The sequence below is a fragment of the Geotrypetes seraphini genome, chromosome 10 (assembly GCF_902459505.1).
Source record: "Geotrypetes seraphini chromosome 10, aGeoSer1.1, whole genome shotgun sequence".
NCBI classification, from domain to species: domain Eukaryota; kingdom Metazoa; phylum Chordata; class Amphibia; order Gymnophiona; family Dermophiidae; genus Geotrypetes; species Geotrypetes seraphini.
In genome coordinates, this window is record NC_047093.1 from 40,122,489 (window position 1) to 40,143,578 (window position 21,090).

General features: G+C 40.8%; 1 protein-coding gene across 1 annotated transcript in view; it reads left to right on the top strand.

Moving 5' to 3' along the window:
* Positions 1 to 21,090, top strand: part of CDRT1 (CMT1A duplicated region transcript 1) — a 45,598-nt gene that overhangs the window by 19,409 nt on the left and 5,099 nt on the right. Inside the window, exons 7-12 of the mRNA XM_033960793.1 lie at positions 5,010 to 5,213; positions 6,827 to 6,948; positions 12,265 to 12,413; positions 14,512 to 14,654; positions 17,257 to 17,415; positions 19,219 to 19,496. Coding sequence (XP_033816684.1) covers positions 5,010 to 5,213; positions 6,827 to 6,948; positions 12,265 to 12,413; positions 14,512 to 14,654; positions 17,257 to 17,415; positions 19,219 to 19,496 — 1,055 coding nt within the window. The remainder of the gene's footprint in view (positions 1 to 5,009; positions 5,214 to 6,826; positions 6,949 to 12,264; positions 12,414 to 14,511; positions 14,655 to 17,256; positions 17,416 to 19,218; positions 19,497 to 21,090) is intronic.

Consider the following 21,090-nt stretch of genomic DNA (forward strand, 5'->3'; position numbering starts at 1 on the left):
AATGTAGGGTAATGGCAATCCATATATCTTGCTACAAAAGTGGTAACTGATATTAGCTGGGAGGGAACAGTTATTCTGTCCCACTCTGAGCTGAAGATGGGTGGGTTAGAAGTATTTTAAATAACAAATAAATCTTTTAAATATCACAAAACACCTACAAATTCTGCTGCTCCAGGCATTCTCTGGTTTTTCTGCTGCTCCAGGTAATTTTCTATTCTGTACAGATCAGGACTACTCAGATCCCAGTTGTGGCACATGGAACAGACCTTTCTAGATCTTCCTGTGACAGCAGTGCCAAAGTGGCCTGTGCAACAGCACTCACTTCCTGGTGCTCCTAGACCAAAATGAATCCTCGTATTAAGGTGCAGAGAGAAAAAGAGGTGACAATGCTTCTGTACAGGCCACTACAGATAAGATGAAGGGAAGATAGTTAATCATATATAATTGATTCATTAATTCTAATGTCATTCACAACTTCGAATAAAGGCCTAAATGGCATCTGATGAAACTATCTTCCCTTCATCTTATCTGTTTATATCAATAGAGTTGATATATGATTAAGGCCTTTCTATACAATATCTGTACAGGCCACTGGCATGGCTTTATCTAAATGGGAGTATTGTGTCCATTTTTGGCAGCTACACCTCTGAAATGAAATTAAGAGAAGGAAGTAGGAGGGTCAGGGACGACACAAGAATTAAAGCATAAGAACCTAAATTTGTACATCCAAGAAGAAGAGAGAAGAAACAGAGGATTAGCACCAAGAAACAAACTTTTTCAGGGGTCACAGAATGCAGTTCAGGAGGGGCATCTCAAAAAAGGTGATGGATGCATCAAATAGGAACAGTCTCCTAGTAGAGATAATAAAGATAGATGTCAAGGTACAAGTTTATTAAAAATTTGATTGCAAATCAGAATTTCTAAATATTTTACAATTATAATAATAAAGGGAGACAAACTTAAATAATCACTTAACAAGACATGACTGACAGACACAGTTAGAAAAGTTGGGAGAGCTACAAATTAAAAGTAAAGTGTACAAAAAGGGAAAACCACAGTAGGAAGGGGAAGCAATCTTAAATATTGATCGGTTCTATGTAATAAAATTTTTTTTTAGATGTTATACGTTATATGCCTCTTGGAAAAAGTAAGTCTTCAATAATCCCTTCAATTTCGATAAGTTTTTTTCCATCCTGATATACAAAGGTAATGAGTTCCATATCGTGGGAGCTGTAACTGCGAAAGAAGTGGCCTGACGTGAGCCAATAATTTTCAATAAAGGTATATGGTTTTGCGAGGAAGATCTTAAGATTCGTGTCGGATCATGCGAGATAAGAAGTTTATGAATAAATGCCGGTTCTTTAGTAACTACAGACTTAAAAGAGAGAAGTGCTATTTTATAGATAACTAGCTGATGCCCCGGCGTTGCACGGGTATTTAATTATAGCAATAACACTGTAAATGGAATCAAATAAAGATACTTTATAGTGGTGAATGAAATTATTTTTTAACAGCTTTATAAAAAGTACAATATTCAAATTATAATGTGAAATATTTGACAAAATGAATACAATACAACTAACACAAAACTTGATTATAAACAACATTTTTAGTTTCAACTCCAGGAGCAAGAACATATAAATTCTTGGGTGAACCCACCCTTGAGCAAGCAACATAGAGTTGACCATGGGAAAAACAGGGGGATCTTAAATCCACTCCACAGTATGTAATAGTCTGTCCCTGTGATTTGTTGATTGTGATAGAGAATGCAAGTCTCAGTGGAATTTGCAAGCTCTTAAACTGAAAAGGAAGATGTGTTGCAAGTTTAGTTCAAATCGGGCAAGCCGTTTTTGCGTTGGCAGCTTTTTACAATTTTCCATTGACATGAATGGGTGAAATCAGATTTTCTGTTTGTAGCTCCGCCCATGTGTGCAGGTGGGCCGCGAGACCCCCAGAACATATCACCCCAGGTAGTGAGGGATCTGCATACCAAGTTTAGTTCAAATCGGGCAAGCCGTTTTTGCGTTGGCAGATTTTTACATTTTTGCCATTGACATGAATGGGTGAAATCTGATTTTCAGGTTGTAGCTCCGCCCACATGTGCAGGTGGGCCGCGAGACCCCCAGAACATATCACCCCAGGTAGTGAGGAATCTGCAAACCAAGTTTCGTTCAAATCGGGCAAGACGTTTTTTCGTTGGCAGCTTTTTACATTTTTGCCATTGACATGAATGGGTGAAATCTGATTTTCAGGTTGTAGCTCCGCCCACATGTGCAGGTGGGCCGCGAGACCCCCAGAACATATCACCCCAGGTAGTGAGGGATCTGCATACCAAGTTTCGTTCAAATGGGTCAAGCCGTTTTTGAATTACTGTGAGAATGGCAGCTTTTTACATTTTTTCCATTGACATGAATGGGTGAAATCTGATTTTATGTTTGTAGCTCCGCCCATGTGTGCAGGTGGGCCGCAAGACCCCCAGAACATATCACCCCAGGTAGTGAGGGATCTGCATACCAAGTTTCGTTCAAATCGGTCAAGCTGTTTTTGAATTACTGTGAGAATGGCAGCTTTTTATATTTTTTCCATTGACATGAATGGGTGAAATCTGATTTTATGTTTGTAGCTCCGCCCACGTGTGCAGGTGGGCCGCGAGACCCCCAGAACATATCACCCCAGGTAGTGAGGGATCTGCATACCAAGTTTTGTTCAAATCGGTCAAGCCGTTTTTGAATTACTGTGAGAATGGCAGCTTTTTACATTTTTTCCATTGACATGAATGGGTGAAATCTGATTTTCTGTTTGTAGCTCCGCCCACGTGTGCAGGTGGGCTGCGAGACCCCCAGAACATATCACCCCAGGTAGTGAGGGATCTGCATACCAAGTTTCGTTCAAATCGGTCAAGCCGTTTTTGCGTGATCGTGGCACATACACACATACACACACACATACATACACACATACATACCTCCGATTTTATATATATAGATGCGGTATGAAATTGGTAACCAGTGAGCAGATTTGAGCAGAGGGATAACATGATCAAATTTTTTCTTATTTGCAATCATTTTTATGGCGGTGTTTTGTATCAATTGTAGCTGATGGATATCTTTGTGACAAATACCCTTATACAGTGCTGACTTCGACCACAGACTACAAAATCTTCAAAAAAGAAACAAAAACCCTACTCTTCAAAAAATACATAAAACCAATATAACACAACCAAAAGTGCTCCAAACTCCTCCTGCAATACCAACTACTCCTTAGCAAATTAGAAAATGCTCAAACTATTCCCTAAGTACTTCTTACTATCTTAACAATATGTACTTCTTAATATCATAACAATCCTTATGTAATCCGCCTTGAACCGCAAGGTAAAGGCGGAATAGAAATCACTAATGTAATGCAATGCGTTACAGTAGTCAAATTTGAAAATAATAGGAGAATGAATAAGAATGTTAAGTGAGGAAGAGTCCAAGATATTCACAAGTGGGGAAGCATGAGATAAGCACAGAGAATCCCTAGATGTAAAGCAATGAAATAAAAAAAAATAAAAAAAGAAGAGAATGCAACTGAGAATAACCGCTTATTCCCGTGAAGTAAACTGGCAGATTAGATGGGTTTAACAGTCCTTATCTGGTGTTAAACAAATGCCTACTAGCAAAACTGGATACATATGCTCATAGATATATTTAAGCACATGCACGCACACCAGCCACACAGGTGGTGTAAATGCTCACAACTAGAACTGGGGTTACTGCACTTAGCTTATAGTTTTCTATAAATTATGTGAATAAATATGAGCCCTGGCCTAACTCCGCCCTTGTAGGTGCCTACCTGCAAAACACAATGCTCTTGAAGGTATGTGCAAATGTACAGAATAGCACATAGCCAGATAAATGTCATACATACCTGTGTATGTCTGTATTCAGGTCATTTACATCCAAACCTGAGCCTTCTTGTGGCAACCCTTCTTTATAGAACTGCCCCCATCTGTCAGGACTAGAATTAGACTGGCAAGAAAGAGATGGGAAAATGAAAAGGAGGAAAGGAACTTGGGGAACACATGAGAGACAGAGGAGGGAGAAAGAGAAGCTGGAGGAATTAGGAAAAGGGTAATAGAACGTTAGACTTGATTTTGCTCCTAATGAGGCCTTTTGTTGTGTAGCTCCATCTATCTGGAATTCTTTGCCTGTAACTTTTGCAATCTGAATCTTCAAATAGGAAATGCAACCAGGCCCTTAAAGTACGATTACTACAGGATTGTTATGAACTATAGAGAAGTATTCTCTTGTTAATGTATTCATAGGGCTAATGCAGAGGTGTCAAAGTTACCCAGTTACTGGCTAGAGATTTTGGGACACCCCTGGTTTTGAACTTATGTCCCAGAACAATGTGTGGGATTTGTAGTGCCTGATCCTTGCCGTTGAAATCATTGCTGCAAGTCCCATAATGCACTAGGATTGGGTGCTAAGAAATCCAGGTCTTTCCCAAACCTGGCATCTCTGCTAATAGGATCTGTTCTTTTATACGTACCTTATGTGTACTGTTAGCTTACTTCATTGTTGTAAACTGGAACTTATACTATGCTGTTCATCCCCACCCTGCTAACCTAATAATTTGTCACTGTTTATTTTAGAAAGTTCGTTGTTCAGGGCTTTGAAATTCTAGAATGCAACCACCATAATATAGCCCATAAATGGCAGAATGACAAATGCTCACTAACAATAAAGAAAGATAAAGATCTAGCCAAGAACCTAACAGGAGATCTTACTTTATAAAAACGCAGTCCATAGAGGCTCTAAAAATATACTGATATGTCGATAATTTCATCTGTGTAGAGTAGGAGAGGACAAAATGCTGATGATTTGCTCTCCTGGATTTTAAAATCACCAAGCGATGCCCTTGCCATTGTGGACTATGCTGTGTTCTTCAGTTTTTATGGTTTTATAATGAGAATTAATTAATGCTTATCAATTAATTTCCTTCTCTCTTTCTGCTAATAACTCAAGAGGCGATCCCAAGAGAGTCATTCACTACAATGGAGGGAAGTTGGTAGCTCTTGGATCCATCGATCGAAAAGTGCGTTTTCTGGATATAACTCTGAAGAAGAATGTACCACTTGTCATACATGGGCATGCTGGAAGTATCCGGGCCATTTTTCTCTGCGAAGAAAAAGGCTTTGTTCTCAGTGGGAGTTTTGACCTCAGCATTAGGTGAGCCAGGCCTTTATTTCTCTGGCTCCCTTCACGTCGTGGAGCTGATTGAATACTGCTCTGTGGTTTAGTTCAAGGCTGGTCCTACCAAGGAGCAACTATGAACCTTATACATAGGGTTACCATATTGCTCCAGAAAAAGGAGGATGGATTGAGACATCCAGGTTTTACTTCCATTGCTTTCAATGGAAGTATAACCCAGATGTCTCAATCTGTCCTCCTTACTTCTATTGTTTTCAATGGAAATAAAACCTGGATGTCTCAGTCCATCCTCCATTTGCTGGCAATCCTACTTATACACAGCCCCGCTTTTCCAACCTCTACTGACTTATGCGGATGGGCAGACTAGATGGGCCATTTGACCTTTATCTGCTGTCATGTTTCTATGTGGTTACTGCGGATGGGCAGGCTAGATAGCCCATTTGGGCTTTATCTGCTGCCCATTTGGCCTTTATCTGCTGTCATGTTTCTATGCTGTGCAAATGAGGTCTTATAATGAGTCTCTGCAGATGGTCCCATATCCCTTTGCTTCTCTCTTGGGCTGCCCTTGGTTCAGTTAATGAATATTATTTCTAGAATCCTTAATGGATAATAGTGAGGAATTATGAACATTGAAGGCCACTATTAAGTTGCTGGTTTAGTTATGGGTCCTACTGAAAAACCAGTAAGAAATGCATTTACATTTATGCATTTACATAAACCTTAAGAAATGCATTTACATATTCCATCATCCCATAATGATCAAAGATGTCAAACACAATACAAAAGACCCTTCTCTGGACACAGTCAAGACACTTACTCAATATTGGGGGTGCTCAGCATTCACTGGCACCTGCAAGAATGGATGGGATCAGGAAGATGCATGTTGGAGAAATTACAATTTATTGGAACTCTGTGGAGGAAAAGAGTGTAAAACGGGGTGAAGGAGGAAAGACTGTGTCACAGACTCTAGGCTGGCTTTGAGTCAGGTTTTGAAGCCTGATTTGAAGGAAGAGTAGACACAGACTCACCTCGGGTAACGTGGGAGGGTATTGCACAGGGAAGGTGCTTTAAAGGGCCAGTTACATCTCTATGGAGGGACTGCCCAGTTCACGACCCTAAACATAGGTTTCGTGGCTCCATTTGGGATTGTGACCCCCAGTTTGGGAAGCCCTGCTGTATACAATTTCATATTACTTTTTAGAGGGCAGAAATGTGTCTCAATATATTAAGTTAGCCTTAGGTTATGTGCTGTTGTGCTCTGGGTTTTTGTGCTTTTGTGCTCTGGATTTATACCCCATTGTTCTCTCACAACACAAAAAGAGAGAAATTCTGTAACTGGGCACCTCCATTTAGGTATCTCGGGGCCACATGGTAGACTATAGAGATTTCAGAGTCAGGAGGGCAGAGGGATTACTAGCAAGCAGGTATAACAGTTCTTAATAATTCAGAAATAGAATTTCTGTTGGACAGCCCTTCTTCAGCCTGGTTTGGGATCCAGCTTTGGATCTGCCAATGACCGATTTGGAATTTATTCATGCAAGTATTTTTGATCCAGTTAAAATCATATTTTTTTTGTTATTACAAATCAGATTGAGCAACATGTAACAAAATCTATCTATCTCATTGCTCAGATACTGGAACTTGCACACAGGGGCATGTGTGAAAATTTTTTATGGTCACACTGGCACCATAACTTGCTTGGATTTGCACATGGACAAGCTGGTTTCAGGAGCAAAGGACTGCAAGGTCAAAGGTTAGTAGGCAAATGATTTCAAACACAAGGGCCACGTGTACTAAGATTGTCCCTATGGTGCCTAATATGAATTGACTACTCAAACTATAAGATGAAACTGGAGTCTCTTAAGATTCTCAGTCACAATGCTGAACAATCCAGTTTTTATCACGGCAAGTTGACCATCAGTATTATTGAGAGGAAAAGGCTCTCAGAAGCCTGCTCAAGACCAGCCACATTCAAAGTTCTGAGACTTATTGGTTTTAGATTTCAATCATTGACATTTAAAAAAAACCTCTCAAGTTTCAAGTTTATTAAAATGTGTTAACCCGCTTATCATATTTCTTTTTTTTTTTAGTTCAATAAGTTTTATTGAAGTTTCAAGTAAAGAAATACAATAATATTAACAGAATAAGAAAACAAGAAAAACTGTCACGCTTCCAAAATTACAAGCATTAGAGTAAACAGACATGTATTAAACAGGCAAGGTATCGTATTATGTGCGATAAGCATATAAACACATTAATATGTTTTAAGGAGAGCGTTCAACATAAGACAATAAGTATGACCACATCTTTGTAAATGAAGAGAACGAGAAAGTGTCTCTTTCTGCAATCGATTTTTCATACTTCGCATATATGCAAACGGTATTCCACCATTCGTGGTAATTAAGGGTTGAGAAGTCTTTCCAGTGTGATAATATAGTCTTGAGTGCAATTATTAATAAGCAATGCAAGAGTTTAACTCCATTTTTGTCTAATTTTGAGGATAATGCCACACTACCCAATATAACAATGGAATAATCAAGGGGATCAGTAATAGGTAAAATGTCACATATAGTAGTCCATACTTTAGACCAAAATGATTTTAAAAGACTGCAAGAGAATATCATATGGGTTAATGTACCAACATCAGCTGAGCAAGACCAACACAAATTTGAGACAGTAGGTGAAACTTTCGATAATCTATAAGGGGTCCAGTAAGCCTTGTGATAAAGAAAAAGTACCAATTGTTTGATAGAAGCTGCCTTTAGCAAACCAAAGGCTCTGAGCCATAGGGATTCCCAATCCGTGGGGGAGAGGTGTACAGAGGTGTCATGAGCCCAAATACTATATAATGCATTAGGACAGTGGTAAATAGACCCTTTCAACAATTTATACCATCTAGAGGCTTCACCCTTAACACCACCATATAATCTACACCATTCCAAAATAGTGGGTGTGACACTTGATAGATGTGTATTCTTCAATAAAGATTGAAGGCTGTGTTGAAGCTGAAACCATTGAAAGAACATAGACGATGGTAGAGCATATTTAGTGGATAATACAGCGAAAGAGGCCAACTTACCAACATCTAGGACTTGTGATATGGCCCAAATACCACACTTGATCCATGACTTCCATTCCACATGTTGACCTTGGATTTTTACCTGAGGATTTAGCCAGATGGGAGAGAGTGTAGTAGAGTTCCATGGATTCGGTGCAATCTTGTCCAATTCGGAAAGAGCCACTATAGTAGAGGAAAGTATCTTGTTGTTGCGTATGCAAGGAGGAGATGTAAGAAAAGAAGCAAATTGTAGAAACATTTCATTGTAGAGTTGGCGTTCCAGAATGATCCATGCAGGGGTAGGAGAGTTTGTGGTTGGGCAAAGCCACTTCGCTCCTTGTCTAGCTAGAAAAGCAATGTGATATTCATACATACTTGGGAAATTTACTCCCCCATTACATTTGAACGCTTTCAGTTTCTTTAAGGCAATGCGCGGAGTTTTGTGATTCCATAGAAATGCAGACAATAAAGCTTCTATTTTGTTGTACGTCTTTATGGGAAACAGGAATGGTAACATTGAAAGTATATATGTTATTTTAGGAGCCAAGACCATCTTTATGGAATCCAATCTGCCCCACCAACTCAATTTCAGTGGTGACCATGATGATGTATTTTCTTTGATCAATTTAATTATATAATCCTCGTTATACTGTTGAGTTTCTTCTAAGGATGGACCAAAATAGACCCCCAAATATTTCAGTCGGGAAGAAGAATATTGTAAGCCAAGGGTAGATATGATGTCGCTACAGGGGGAACCAGATAACGGCATAACCTCCGTCTTGGATGCGTTGAGTTTGTAGCCTGATATACTTGCATAATTATTTATTAGTTGTAAGATGTGTGGTATTGATGGAAGGGTGGCATATATCATAACGTCGTCGGCATATGCCGATAATTTAATGTCTACTGTATCGTATTGGAGACCAACAATATTAGGTGAAGATCTGATGGCTATAAGAAGGGGTTCCAATGCAATGTTGAATAGAAGGGGCGATAGAGGGCAGCCCTGCCTTGTACCTCTGGACGGGTGAAATTCCTCTGAAAGAATGTCATTTATACGGAGCTTGGTGGTTGGATTGGAATACAAAACCTGTACCATTCGGATGAAACTCTGAGGAATGCCAAACCACGACATTGCTCTAAAGAGAAATGACCACTCAACCCGGTCAAAAGCTTTTTCCGCGTCCAGCGACATGGCCACCATAGAATCCTTAGCTTGATGAGCTTGGGACAGAACATGTGCAAAGAGTCTGGTGTTGTCACTAGAGAGCCTATTTTGCATAAAACCACATTGGTCTTGATGAATAATTGAAGGAAGGACCAAATTGAGTCGATTTGCTAGAAGTTTCGCATATAACTTGGCATCGACATTTATCAATGATAGTGGTCTGTAGTTTTGTACATATAAAGGATCCTTACCCGTCTTTGGTAAAACAATTGTGATCGCTTCTGTAAAAGAACCGGATGCTGCCCCTAATTCAGCCAATTGACCAAAATATTGAGATAGAAAAGGAAGAATATCATTACTAAAGGCCTGGTAAAATTCCACAGACAACCCATCAGGTCCAGGAGTTTTGTTTTTAGCCATTGTTTTCGCTTATCATATTTCTAAGCGGCGTACATAAGTTTAAAATCTGGGTTATACATTATAAGTGACAGAGACAGATGTACATTGACAGACAGTGGAGTAGTGGGAAGAACTACAATAATGAATAGGACAGAGAGACGTCTAGGGCTCAACTATGGTGTAAATTCACTTATCTTGTCTTATCCAGACTTATTTAATTCAAATCTGTTTCCACATGCACTTATGAGAAACTATTTCCACATGCATTTATAACTTATAATGATTTTATATAATAACAGACACTTATCTGCTTGAATGGTCACAGCTCTGTCCCTCAATACTTGATGTGATAAAAAAATGGATTGTTCAGCATTGTGCCTAATATTAATTGCCAAATATGTGTATAGGTTATAGCATACTAGTACTAACATGGCATTGGTGCCAGTAATTGGCACTTACCTGTGTAGGTGCTAGTGTATAAATTACATGCCAAAATCATTTAGCCTGTAACTGCATGAGGGAGGGGGCATACAGATGGTGGAGCATGGGCGTGTTGCCAAGCAATGCTTGCAACTTAGAAAATACTATCAGTTGTGTGTGTTGGATGGCACACTTAACTACACCAATTTACACCAGCCATCGACTTATCTTTACTCTGCCTTTACACACCAAGTATATACTCGGTATTCTATAATGGCTTAGGTGCCCTCTGGAGTAGTTATAGAATTTGCAGTAATGGCATCTAAATTGAGGTGTTGAGTTATAAGAACTACCGAACTTCCAAAATGAGGAAAACCTTGAAGTGCATCTCAGTGGCATAGCCAGACCCAGTATCTTGGATGGGCCACTCCACATTCCCCCTCTCCGTCTCTCAGAGATATTAAAAAAAATAAAAAAATACAGATTTTATTAGACCCCTGCATCTCTCTCCTCCATGGCGTCTGGCAACTGCCCTCCTCTCTCTCAACCCCATCCCTCCCTAGTATACCTTGCATGCACCCCAGTACTTGCAGCGATTCATTTCTGCTGCTGGCATTGGCCCTGAAGGCTTCCCTCTGCCACGACGCGCCCATGCTGATGAAAGGTCCTGTTTCCTGTTGAGTGAAGAAATATTTTCTCCAGTTTGTTTAAAATTTACTTAGTAGCTTTATTGCATGCTCCCTAGTCCTAGTATTTTTAGACAGAGTAAACAAGTGATTCATTCCAATCCTCTCAGTATTTAATAGACCTCTATCATATCTCCTCTGAGTTGTCTCTTCTCCAAGCTGAAGAGCCTTAGCTGCTTTAGCTTTTCCTCATAAGAAAGTCATTCCATTCCCTCTATCATTTTCATTGCCCTTCTCTGTATCTTTTCTAAGTCTGCTATATCTTTTTTGAAATGTGTGACCAGAATTTTGTACCATACAATTGGCAGTTTCAGGGAGTCCTGGCAGCCCAGCTGATCAAGGATTCCCCTAACATCAGCTAAACTGGCAGGGAGAGCAAGGGCTGCCCAATTCCAGCCCCCCATCCTCCCTCATGCCGCTGCCAAGCTCCCCCTCCCTCTATAAAAGCCTGATACTTCTCCCTTAGCTTCAATAGAATGGCAGGAGGGATGCTCATTTCCTCCAGCCACAGGGCTGGGACCCCCTCGATGCTGACACTCCTGATATCCCTCCTTAGCTTCAAATAGAAAAACAGCAGGAGGGATGCCCACTCCCTCCTGCCACAGGGTCGGGACCCCTTCCCCACACTCCTTCTTAATTTCAAATAGAAGAATGGCAAGAGGGATACCTACTCCCTCCTGCCTCAGGGTCCACCTCTTCAAAACGGTGGGCTTTCCCCTTACTGGTGCATCCTGGGATGCACTGAGAGGGACCTAAGGCCCCTCCCTAATCAGCGGCTTCAGGGAGTCCTGCTGGCTCAGCTGATGAGGGATTCTCTTGCTGCAATCAGCTGAGCCAGCAGGGAGAACCAAGCAGAAGCACAAAATTTTGTTTTTTGACAGGAGGGATGCGGGGTAGTAGGGGGTGGAGCTGTGCCTAGTGATTGCTCTTCTGAGCAAGCACCAGGCACAGTTCCTTCCCCTTTTACTGGGGCTGCTGCACACGAATAGCATGCATATAATTTGCATGCTATTTGTGCAGAGCATCACCAGCTAATGAAAAATCACTCAAACATGGAATTTTTTACCATGGTGGCGGAGCATTGTACATCGGGGCCATAGTCAGCAAAACTCTCTGCTATTGTGCAATCACAGAAGTCTAAAAATTAAGGGGGGGGGGGGAGGTGGACTCTTGAACCGCTTCTGAATGGGTCTCATAAAGGTAAATTTGAAATGCCAGTACACAATAATAGATGCTTAGCCACAGCACTTGAGGGTTGTTTTTATTGGCTAAAAAGTCACATTGGTCAGTGTGCTATTTCGCTGCAGTGTACAGACATTGTTTCTTTAAATCCAACAGTCTGGCTTTTGGATTCGAAGATGTGCATCAGAACCTTTAAACACCAAAGTGTTATTTTGTGTGTCAAGATAAAGGAAGAATATGTAATAAGTGGCTGCATGGAGGGACTAGTGAAAGTATGGCACATCGGCTCTGCAACGTTAATTAAGGTAATGGGAAAACAATGAGTAACTTCAAAACCATTTTTTCTCCATTCTATTTATAAATGTTCTCAAAATAAATAGAGACAAGCGGTCACTCAGGGGAAACTCTATAAACAGTGCCTTAACTTAAGTGCTGGTAGGCGCTCTATCGGTGCCTAAGAGGGAAACACCTTTTTTAATAGTATTTAAATAAAAATTCCAAGCACCTACTGGCACCTAAACAAACGGCAACTCAATCACAACTCTGGAGGCATCTACCATTGTCTGTAGGCGTGGCTAACTCCTACAGTGGCATTAGATGCCAGTAGGCGCCTTCGGAGGTGTGATTCACATCAAAGGTAGACACCAGAAATGTAGGTTTGAAAACCCTGGCCCACATTTCTGGTGCCTATCTTTGCCGGAGGCATGATTCTCTAAACAGCGCCATCGCATGTTGACAATCGATCAGCGGCCTCTTTTTAGGCAACCACTGACAATGGCGCCATTTAGAGAATCGGGCAGTCAGAGGGTAATTCTATATAACAGGGGGCTCACTCTGAGCAGTGGTTAAGGCACTAATTTTTAAGCCTACTTTATAAGCAAAAGTAGGCATCTACTTTTTTAGAATACTAGTGAAAATGGCTGAAATCCATGTATGTTATGGCAATGACACTGTTGCCTATATCAGCCCTATAGCTTGTGTAAATATTCATGACTAAGGGCTCCTTTTACTAAGCTGCATTAGCATTTTTAGCACATGTTAAACCCGTGCTATGTGGCTAGAACTAACGCCAGCTCAATGCTGGCATTAGCGTCTAGCGTGCACTATTCTGCGCGTTAATGCCCTAACGCGGCCTAGTAAAAGGAGCCCCAAAAGTTAGCATGTATGTGCATAAATGATCTGGGTTTCCTATCACGTTATAAACCATACAATTATACTTGTTGCTGCCTTCTGATCACCAATCATCTCTCCGTTTCTCATGTTCCCTTCCCCTCCCTATACAGTGGTGCCTCGCATAACGAACGCCTCGCACAACGAACGCTGCACACAACGAACTTCATGTCTTGATTCACACAACGAACTTCGTTTCACACAACGAACTTCACACAACGAACTTCATTTCACACAACGAACTTCGTTTCACACAACGAAGTCGCCCGAGCTGCCGATGTATTGCATCCTTCCACGCAGGCACTGCAGGCAGTCATTAGTCACTGCGCTTAACTGCCCTCTCTCACTGTATACAGTCGTCCTTTTAAGATAAACTCAATATTTTTTATATATCATGGCTTCTAAAAAAAGCAGGAAGGTGATTTCTGTTGAAATGAAACGGGAAATAATTAGAAGGAGTGAATGTGGGGTAAAACAGTGTGACCTCGTCAAAGAGTTTGGCCTCAGCAAGACCACCATTTTCACCATTTTGACAAATTTATCTTTTTTTATGTCATCTTAGCATATTTTATGCTGCAGAACAAATTATTTTTTTTAACATGTATTGTTATGGGAAAACGCGTTTCACATACCAAACTTTTCGCATAACAAACTTGCTCCTGGAACGAATTAAGTTCGTTGTGTGAGGCACCACTGTATATATATATGGGGGTGCTCAAAAGTTCTCAACCCAATCAACCAACATCCTAAATTCTGAGTGTTATTTTGCCATGGTAGTTGAAAAGCGTGTTATCCTATTTCATTAAGTGCCAATTTGCAAACAAAATTCTATGTTTTTGACATTGTTTCAGATAATTAATGGAACCATATCCATGTCATTCTCTCTTTAGTTGGGCTGAGATCTTTACAGCACCCCCTCGTGTGTATATACACTATTATCATTTGCTTATACCTTACCTGAAGAAGATGCTTCCTTCGAAAGCTTGTCAAACTATATATTGTTAGCCCAAGAAAAAAAGGTATCACATTATTTTTGTTTCATTTGTATTTATTCTCTTTCTAATGTTATAAAAGTGGTTGCTGACATTTTAGGACCTCTTCTAACATCCATTATCAATGCCTCACTGTTAGACAAAATACATCCTGCTTTTATTAAACCTCTGTTAAAATAATCTTTTTTTAGAATTCAGTCAAATAAAACAATTTAGATTCAATACTTATTTGTTTTAACAGACATTGGAAGGGCACCAAGGACCCATAAAGTGCCTCTCTTTTGACAACTGGCATTTGGTGTCAGGCAGCTCTGATGGATATGCCATGGCATGGAGCATGATGGGGCCTTATAAAAGATGTCTAATGACCTTCAGACATCCAAAGTATGTATGTGTGAAGTCTGAGAAAACAATAAATGATGGTTAAATTTTGTGTGTAGCATTCTACCTTCATCATATGAATGTGAAGAAGAGGACCACAAAACTCATTTAATTCCTCCATTTTATATTCCGGATAGCCTTCGTTGATATCTGATTTTACTCTCACTGTACCTCTGTAGAGGATCCTCTGGCTTTGTTCCAAGCTTTCTTGATTTCCAGGAGTTTCCGATGGGAGGGTTCCATGTATGCATCTCTCTCTCTCTGTGAAGAAATACTTCATTCTCATAGGCTTCTGTGGCTGGCATCTGACTGTTGCTGTTTTCCGTGTCTCGCCACATCTGGGTAGGTAGAACTGATGTTTCAGCCATCTACCCAGATACGGCGAGACATGGAAAACAGCAACAATCAAGAAATACTTCCTTCTTTCTGCTGAAGAGTTGCACTGACTTCTGCTCCCTTCCAGCATCGTACCACAAGCAATAATGTTTACATTTTATTATACTCAATGAAAGGGGGGGGGAATAAAACAGTAACTTTTGGTATGGAAAACATTTTACATTAGGTTTTAATTTAATTATTAAGGCCCCTTCTATCAAGCTGTGCTAGAGGTTTTTGCATGGGCCAGCACGATAAATGCTCCAACGCTCATAGGTGAAGAGTATGTTTTTATTGCTTTTCTAAAGTCAAAATGTCCAAGTGGGCATTTTTGAAACTGACCTTCTAGATGTCTTTCTGGTCGTTTTGTCTCTAGTGCATCTAAATCTTAAGGAGGCATGTTAAAGTGTCTTTTTGGTGAGATTTTACAGCGATAATCAAACATTTTACAAGATGTCCAGGGCACAGTTTGGATCTTTTGGGCTAGACCTGTTTTTAAAATGAATAAGGGCCAAAAATGTACCCAAAATGATCAGATGACCACTGGAGGGATGAAGATATCACCCACACACACTCTCCAAGTGGCCAATGACCCCTTCCTACCCCCAAATATCTGTATGAAATAGTACATATCTTTCTCTATCACAGCTGCAGATATTATGGTCAGTCTTAACAGAGCCGCAAGCAGGTCTCTGGAGTAGCTTGGTGGGCAGTGCAGTGCATTGCAGAGAAGAGGACCCGGGTTTATATGCCACCCTAACTAGTACACTTATGATGGAAAGTGAAGCCCACCAAAACACACTGCACTGCTATATAGGTAACACCTGCAGGCATAAGGGCTATTGGAGTGGTAGGTGGGTACAGTAGATTTTGGGTAGTTTGGAAGGCTCACCACATAATGTACAGGGGTTATGGTGAAATGTGTAGCTGTCATCCTTAATATGAAGTTCACAACAGTGCCCCCTAGGGTGCCCCACTGCTCTGCTGGCATGTCTGTGTGGCTAGTCCTTTAAAAATGCTGGTCCCTCCTATATGCAAATGGCTTTTTTTGGACGGGGTTTTTGATTTTGATAACAGCAAACAAAATTAGATGTCTGGCTGGACAGTACAACTAGCTGGACCATTTTTTTTTTTTTTTTTGGGGGGGGGGGGGGGGAAGACCGACATCTAGCTGGACAAAATGTCTAAGTGGACCATTTTTGAAAAATAAAGACATCTTGCGGGTTTGAAAACGGACATTTTCTCCACCCAGTTTTTGTTCATTTTTCTCAAAACATCCAACATCAGACTTAGATGTCCTATCAAAATGCTCTTTCACGTGTAGAACTTGCATAGTGCACAAATGCAAGGGGGGGAGGGGTTCTCATGTGAGCGGGGCTTGGGAATCTCCCAATTACATGCACATGTTATAGAAAAGTCTCTTTTGTGTGCCAAAGTGCAGCATTTAGACATGTGCATTTATACCTGCCATAGACAAGGCGTAAGTGGGCACACCTAAACACATAAATGCCAACTTACATTAGTATTCTATAATACTACTACTATTAATTATTTCTATAGCGCTACCAGACGTGCGCAGCACTGTAGAGAGTCACAAAGAAGAAGCTCAAAAGAGCTTACAATCTAAACAGCCAAGACAGACAAACAGGATGTCATGCATACAGTTAAGGGGAACAGTTAATCAGCTGGCTGGGTTGGAGGGCAGAGGAGTAGGGTTAAGGATTGAAGGATATATAAAAAAGGTGGGTTTTCAGTCTGCTTTTAAACATGGGAACGTAAAGGGGCTTGGTGGACAAACTCAGGTAATTTATTCCAGGCATAGGGGGAAGCTAGATGAAAGGAACGAAGTAGAACGAGTAGAATCTTGGTGCCCAGATCTCATTATAACATCCGTGCTTAATGCTTTCCATGTATGGATAGCATTGGTCTGAAAATCCCTCTAAATGGCCTAATGCTATCTACTGTTCAGGGTGCCAATGTGCACTGTCCACCCAAAAGTTAAGTAGTTACAATAATGTGTCTGAGGCAGGCTGAAATGAGTTAAAACTTTAACTGGATAATGCTAATATTCCACTCTGTCTGGTTAAAGGTATCTGATTAACTTTAATATTGAGTGCTGCTGACTTAACTGGGTCACTCTTCAAATAACTCATCTGGTAATCTTTAAGTGCATATGGCATGCAAAATATTAACCTGAAAGTGTTTATTATCTCCCATTTCTTGTTTCCAGGGAAGTGCTATGCCTAGAATTTCTTTATCTCAGAGTAATAACTGGTTGTAGGGATGGAAAAATCCGTATATTTAATTTCCTGAATGGTGACTGTCTGAGGGTGATGAGAGCCAATAGCAGAGCAGACCCTGTAGCGTCCTTCTGCATCACAGGCAACAGGTGAGCAACCACTGGGGCAAGAGTCCTCTTCACCAAGCACCACTAGTCCACGATGGTTGACTGATTCTGCAATCATTGTTTTGAATTAGGAAGAGCCCTCAGCAGCACTCCATTTATTGGATTTAGCATAATCTAAAGATGACGCGATCACAGGTTTTCTCCCTCAAAGGAATGACATCAACAGAAAGCTCCATCACATCCAGGCGACAAATATTTCTTTTAGACCTGCTGAATGTACAACTTGGATTTTCCAGCATAAATGCTTTATCAGCAATTTTGTTTCATTGGTTGCCGTAAAAATTGAATCCTAACTGGATTCCTTTGTGAGATTTGTATTGTGTTTTTTAATGTTCCTGAGGTGCTGTGGCTTCCTTAAAATATTATAACCTAAGAACAGATTCTTCTTTTCCAGCACTCTATCATTTTGGGGAGATCAACTCACAGCTTCTTATTGTCTAAAACAGTGTCTCACAAACTTTTTTTTTAGCTATGTTTTAAGATTATGAATGTCATTTTGCTGAACGCAATAATTCCATGTCCTCTTATGCAAAAATTTGGTCCCCCTTGCTTGAATATTGTAAATCAGACCCTTGACTACTGCACTCATTAGTTTAATATGTATCTTGCCTCACCCTTAGTCTTTTAATTTCAGGCACCTCTCCGGTTTTACCATGTTTCATTTAATATTATTTATGTCAATTTCTTTATTTTATGCTTGGATCATTTAAACTGATTACTCTGGTACACTGTTAGAACTTAGCACCTAATATGTCTTATTTCCTTTTCCTGAACTGATGTCTTTTCAACTTCTATTTTATTTCTGATGCATTCAATCATTTATGACTATTATTCCACTGTGGATGCACTTCACATTTGATAATGACATTGTTATAATGTGCTCCTTGTTGGAGCACGCATATTGTTGGCTTTGTATTTCATCTTTTATAAAATCAATAAAACTTTTTGAACTGAAAAAAAAAAAAAAAAAAAAAAAAAAAATATTATGTATGTTAACCGTTTAGTTGTAAACGATACAGAAATTTTTTTAAATAAATAAAAATAAATACAGAGCCGGCAAAAATATGGCTGGTTAAGTGCTGTATTCAGCACATAACTGGCTACGGTAAATCACATAAAGATAGAACTAACTTTTATATGGTCCTAGAAGCGGCCTAGTTGTTAGAGCAACTGGCTCAGCATCCTGAGGTTATGAGCTTAATTCCCACTGCAGTTCCTTGTGACTCTTGGCAAGTCACTTAACATTTCACTGCCCCAGGTACCAAAATAAGTACCCGTCTAAATATGTAAACCGCTTTGATTGTGTAAACCGCATAAAAAAAGCAGTATATCAAGTCCCTTATGCATTTACCTTTACTGGTTAATTGTTCAATATCAGGAGTTAACACCAGCCAATTGCTGATACCGCCACGGAATCCCCCACCCCAAAATAGCCGGTTTCGAGTTGAGTGCAAACCTAGCATTTTCAGTAGCACAATCTGGTGACAATGAGTGGTTAATCCCAAACAAGCGATTTAACTGGCCACGGGGCATTTCTTGAAAGTTAGGTAAATTGCTTGAAGACCCCAACATTATCTGGATAATGCTACTGAAAATCTGAATACTGACCCCCGAAGATTTAAGAAAAAGGGAAGAAGAAATTTTTAAGGTGTGATGCAAGTTAATCTGAAGAAACCAAAGTCCAGCTGTGTTGTTTCTTTATCTATTTTCTCCAAAGACCAGGGCAACATCTTTCCCCGGAATTCAAAATGCTAAACTGAAACCAATGCCCTCCATATATTCTAGGATGGTGATCAACGTCCTGACCAGTGTTCTGATCTATCAGTTTGAGGAGGTAGAGTGGGATTACACCATTGAGGCTGAGCGAGTGGAGGTCCCCAAAGAAAGAGATAAGTTTAAAAAGGCCTCACTCAGAACACAACCATACTCCTACGTCCGTGCCCAGAGAATGAAACGTGTCGGATCCAGCAATGTGAAGATTTACCAAAAGTCTGAGAAGGGAGAGACTAGGTTGACCCATCATGCTCGCTGTCTGTCAGCCAAGAGTATGAAGATCGCCCAAAGTACAGTACACATACAATATTTTATACTTTTTTTTTTCTTTTGTAACCACAATATTGATCATTGAATAGAAATCATTTAGCAAGAAGGTTGATTTTCCATAATAGGGCTGATAAATTACTTTTAAAACTGCTGGCAGCCAAGGGCCGAATTAGACCTGGATATTCAGTGCTGGACTGTGTCTGTGCACTGACACTAAATATCAAAGTGGAACTGAAAGGTATGCAGGTGCTGGATAATAGTTCTGGTACCTGAACACCTAACCAGGCAAAGATATAACTGCCTTTTAGTGCAGTTAAGTATGGTGGTACTGGCACTCAATACCACCAGAGCCCACATGTCTTCTGGGTTCAACCTGACTCCATCCGTGGACTGCTCCAGGCAGTGTTGTGGCAGTCAGAGGGGATGTACAATGGCACTGCCCAGTTAAGTGCCACTGAATATCCCCCTCCCTTCTCACTGATCGGGGTTTAAGTAGGCAGGTGCCTCTTCTGCCCACTTAATCTACTGAATATTGAACCTCCTCCAAGGTTATAGAATACATTAAGCAAAAGCTGAAATCACCAGCATGTCATGACAGGACAGGATTAGCTCTTTGGTGGCTGTCAATAAACAAGTGGCCCAGCATGGTTCTGACAGCAGAGGAGGGATCAATAGGGTTGCCAGATTTCCTCTTTAAAAAAAACGAGGACACCTGGCCCCACCCCATTTTGCCCCAGCCCCACCCCCACACAAACCTCTAGTCTCTTTCCCCAAGCTCAGAGCTGCATCTGGAAGGCCTCTACGCATGCAAGGACATCAACATGATGATGTCAAGGACATGTGCATGTGCGTATGATGATATCATGTTGACATCTGCGCATGCACAGAGGGCCTCCAGATGCGGCCCTGAGCTCGGGAAATTCCAAAACCAGGACAAACTGCTGAATTTTGGAAATCCCTCAGGGCACCCGGACAGTCCTCTAAAAAGAGGGCATGTCTGGGACTTCTTGGACATCTGGTAACCCAAGGAATCAGCAGATAAGAAGCGATGCTCGTCAACTCCTTTTGCTCAATGGAGGACAATGCTCAGGGGTGGGGAGAACAGACATTCCTCCCTGAGGGTAGCAGTGACTCTGGTTCCCGCTTCAAGCCATGGACTGAACTAATCCAAAATATTCAGTGCCAGGGCACAAGTGGCTCCCAGCACTGAATATTGGGTATGAGTGTGACCTGGAAGTTAACTGGGCGTCGGCTGATATTCAGATTGGTACCTGCTTAACTCAGTGCATTACAGTAGGACAGCCTTTTTTCTAACCTAACTTTATGTGCTTGCTTAGCAGACTCAATAGTGCCACTAACTGACTAAGTGCTGGCTCCATCCAAGCTCTGCCCCCAGACTGCTCCTAACCTTGCTGGTTAGCAGAGATATTATTCAGCTGCACTATCCAATTAAGTCTGCCGAATATCATTGGCTTGCTAGCGGGGACCAGTAGTATAGTAAGAGGGGGATGTGGACTGCCCCAGGCGCCATCTTGGTGGGTGTGCTGGCACCTCTCTGCCCCTCCCAGCTACGCTCATGCCTTCCCTTCCCCACCCCCATACCTCTTTAAATCT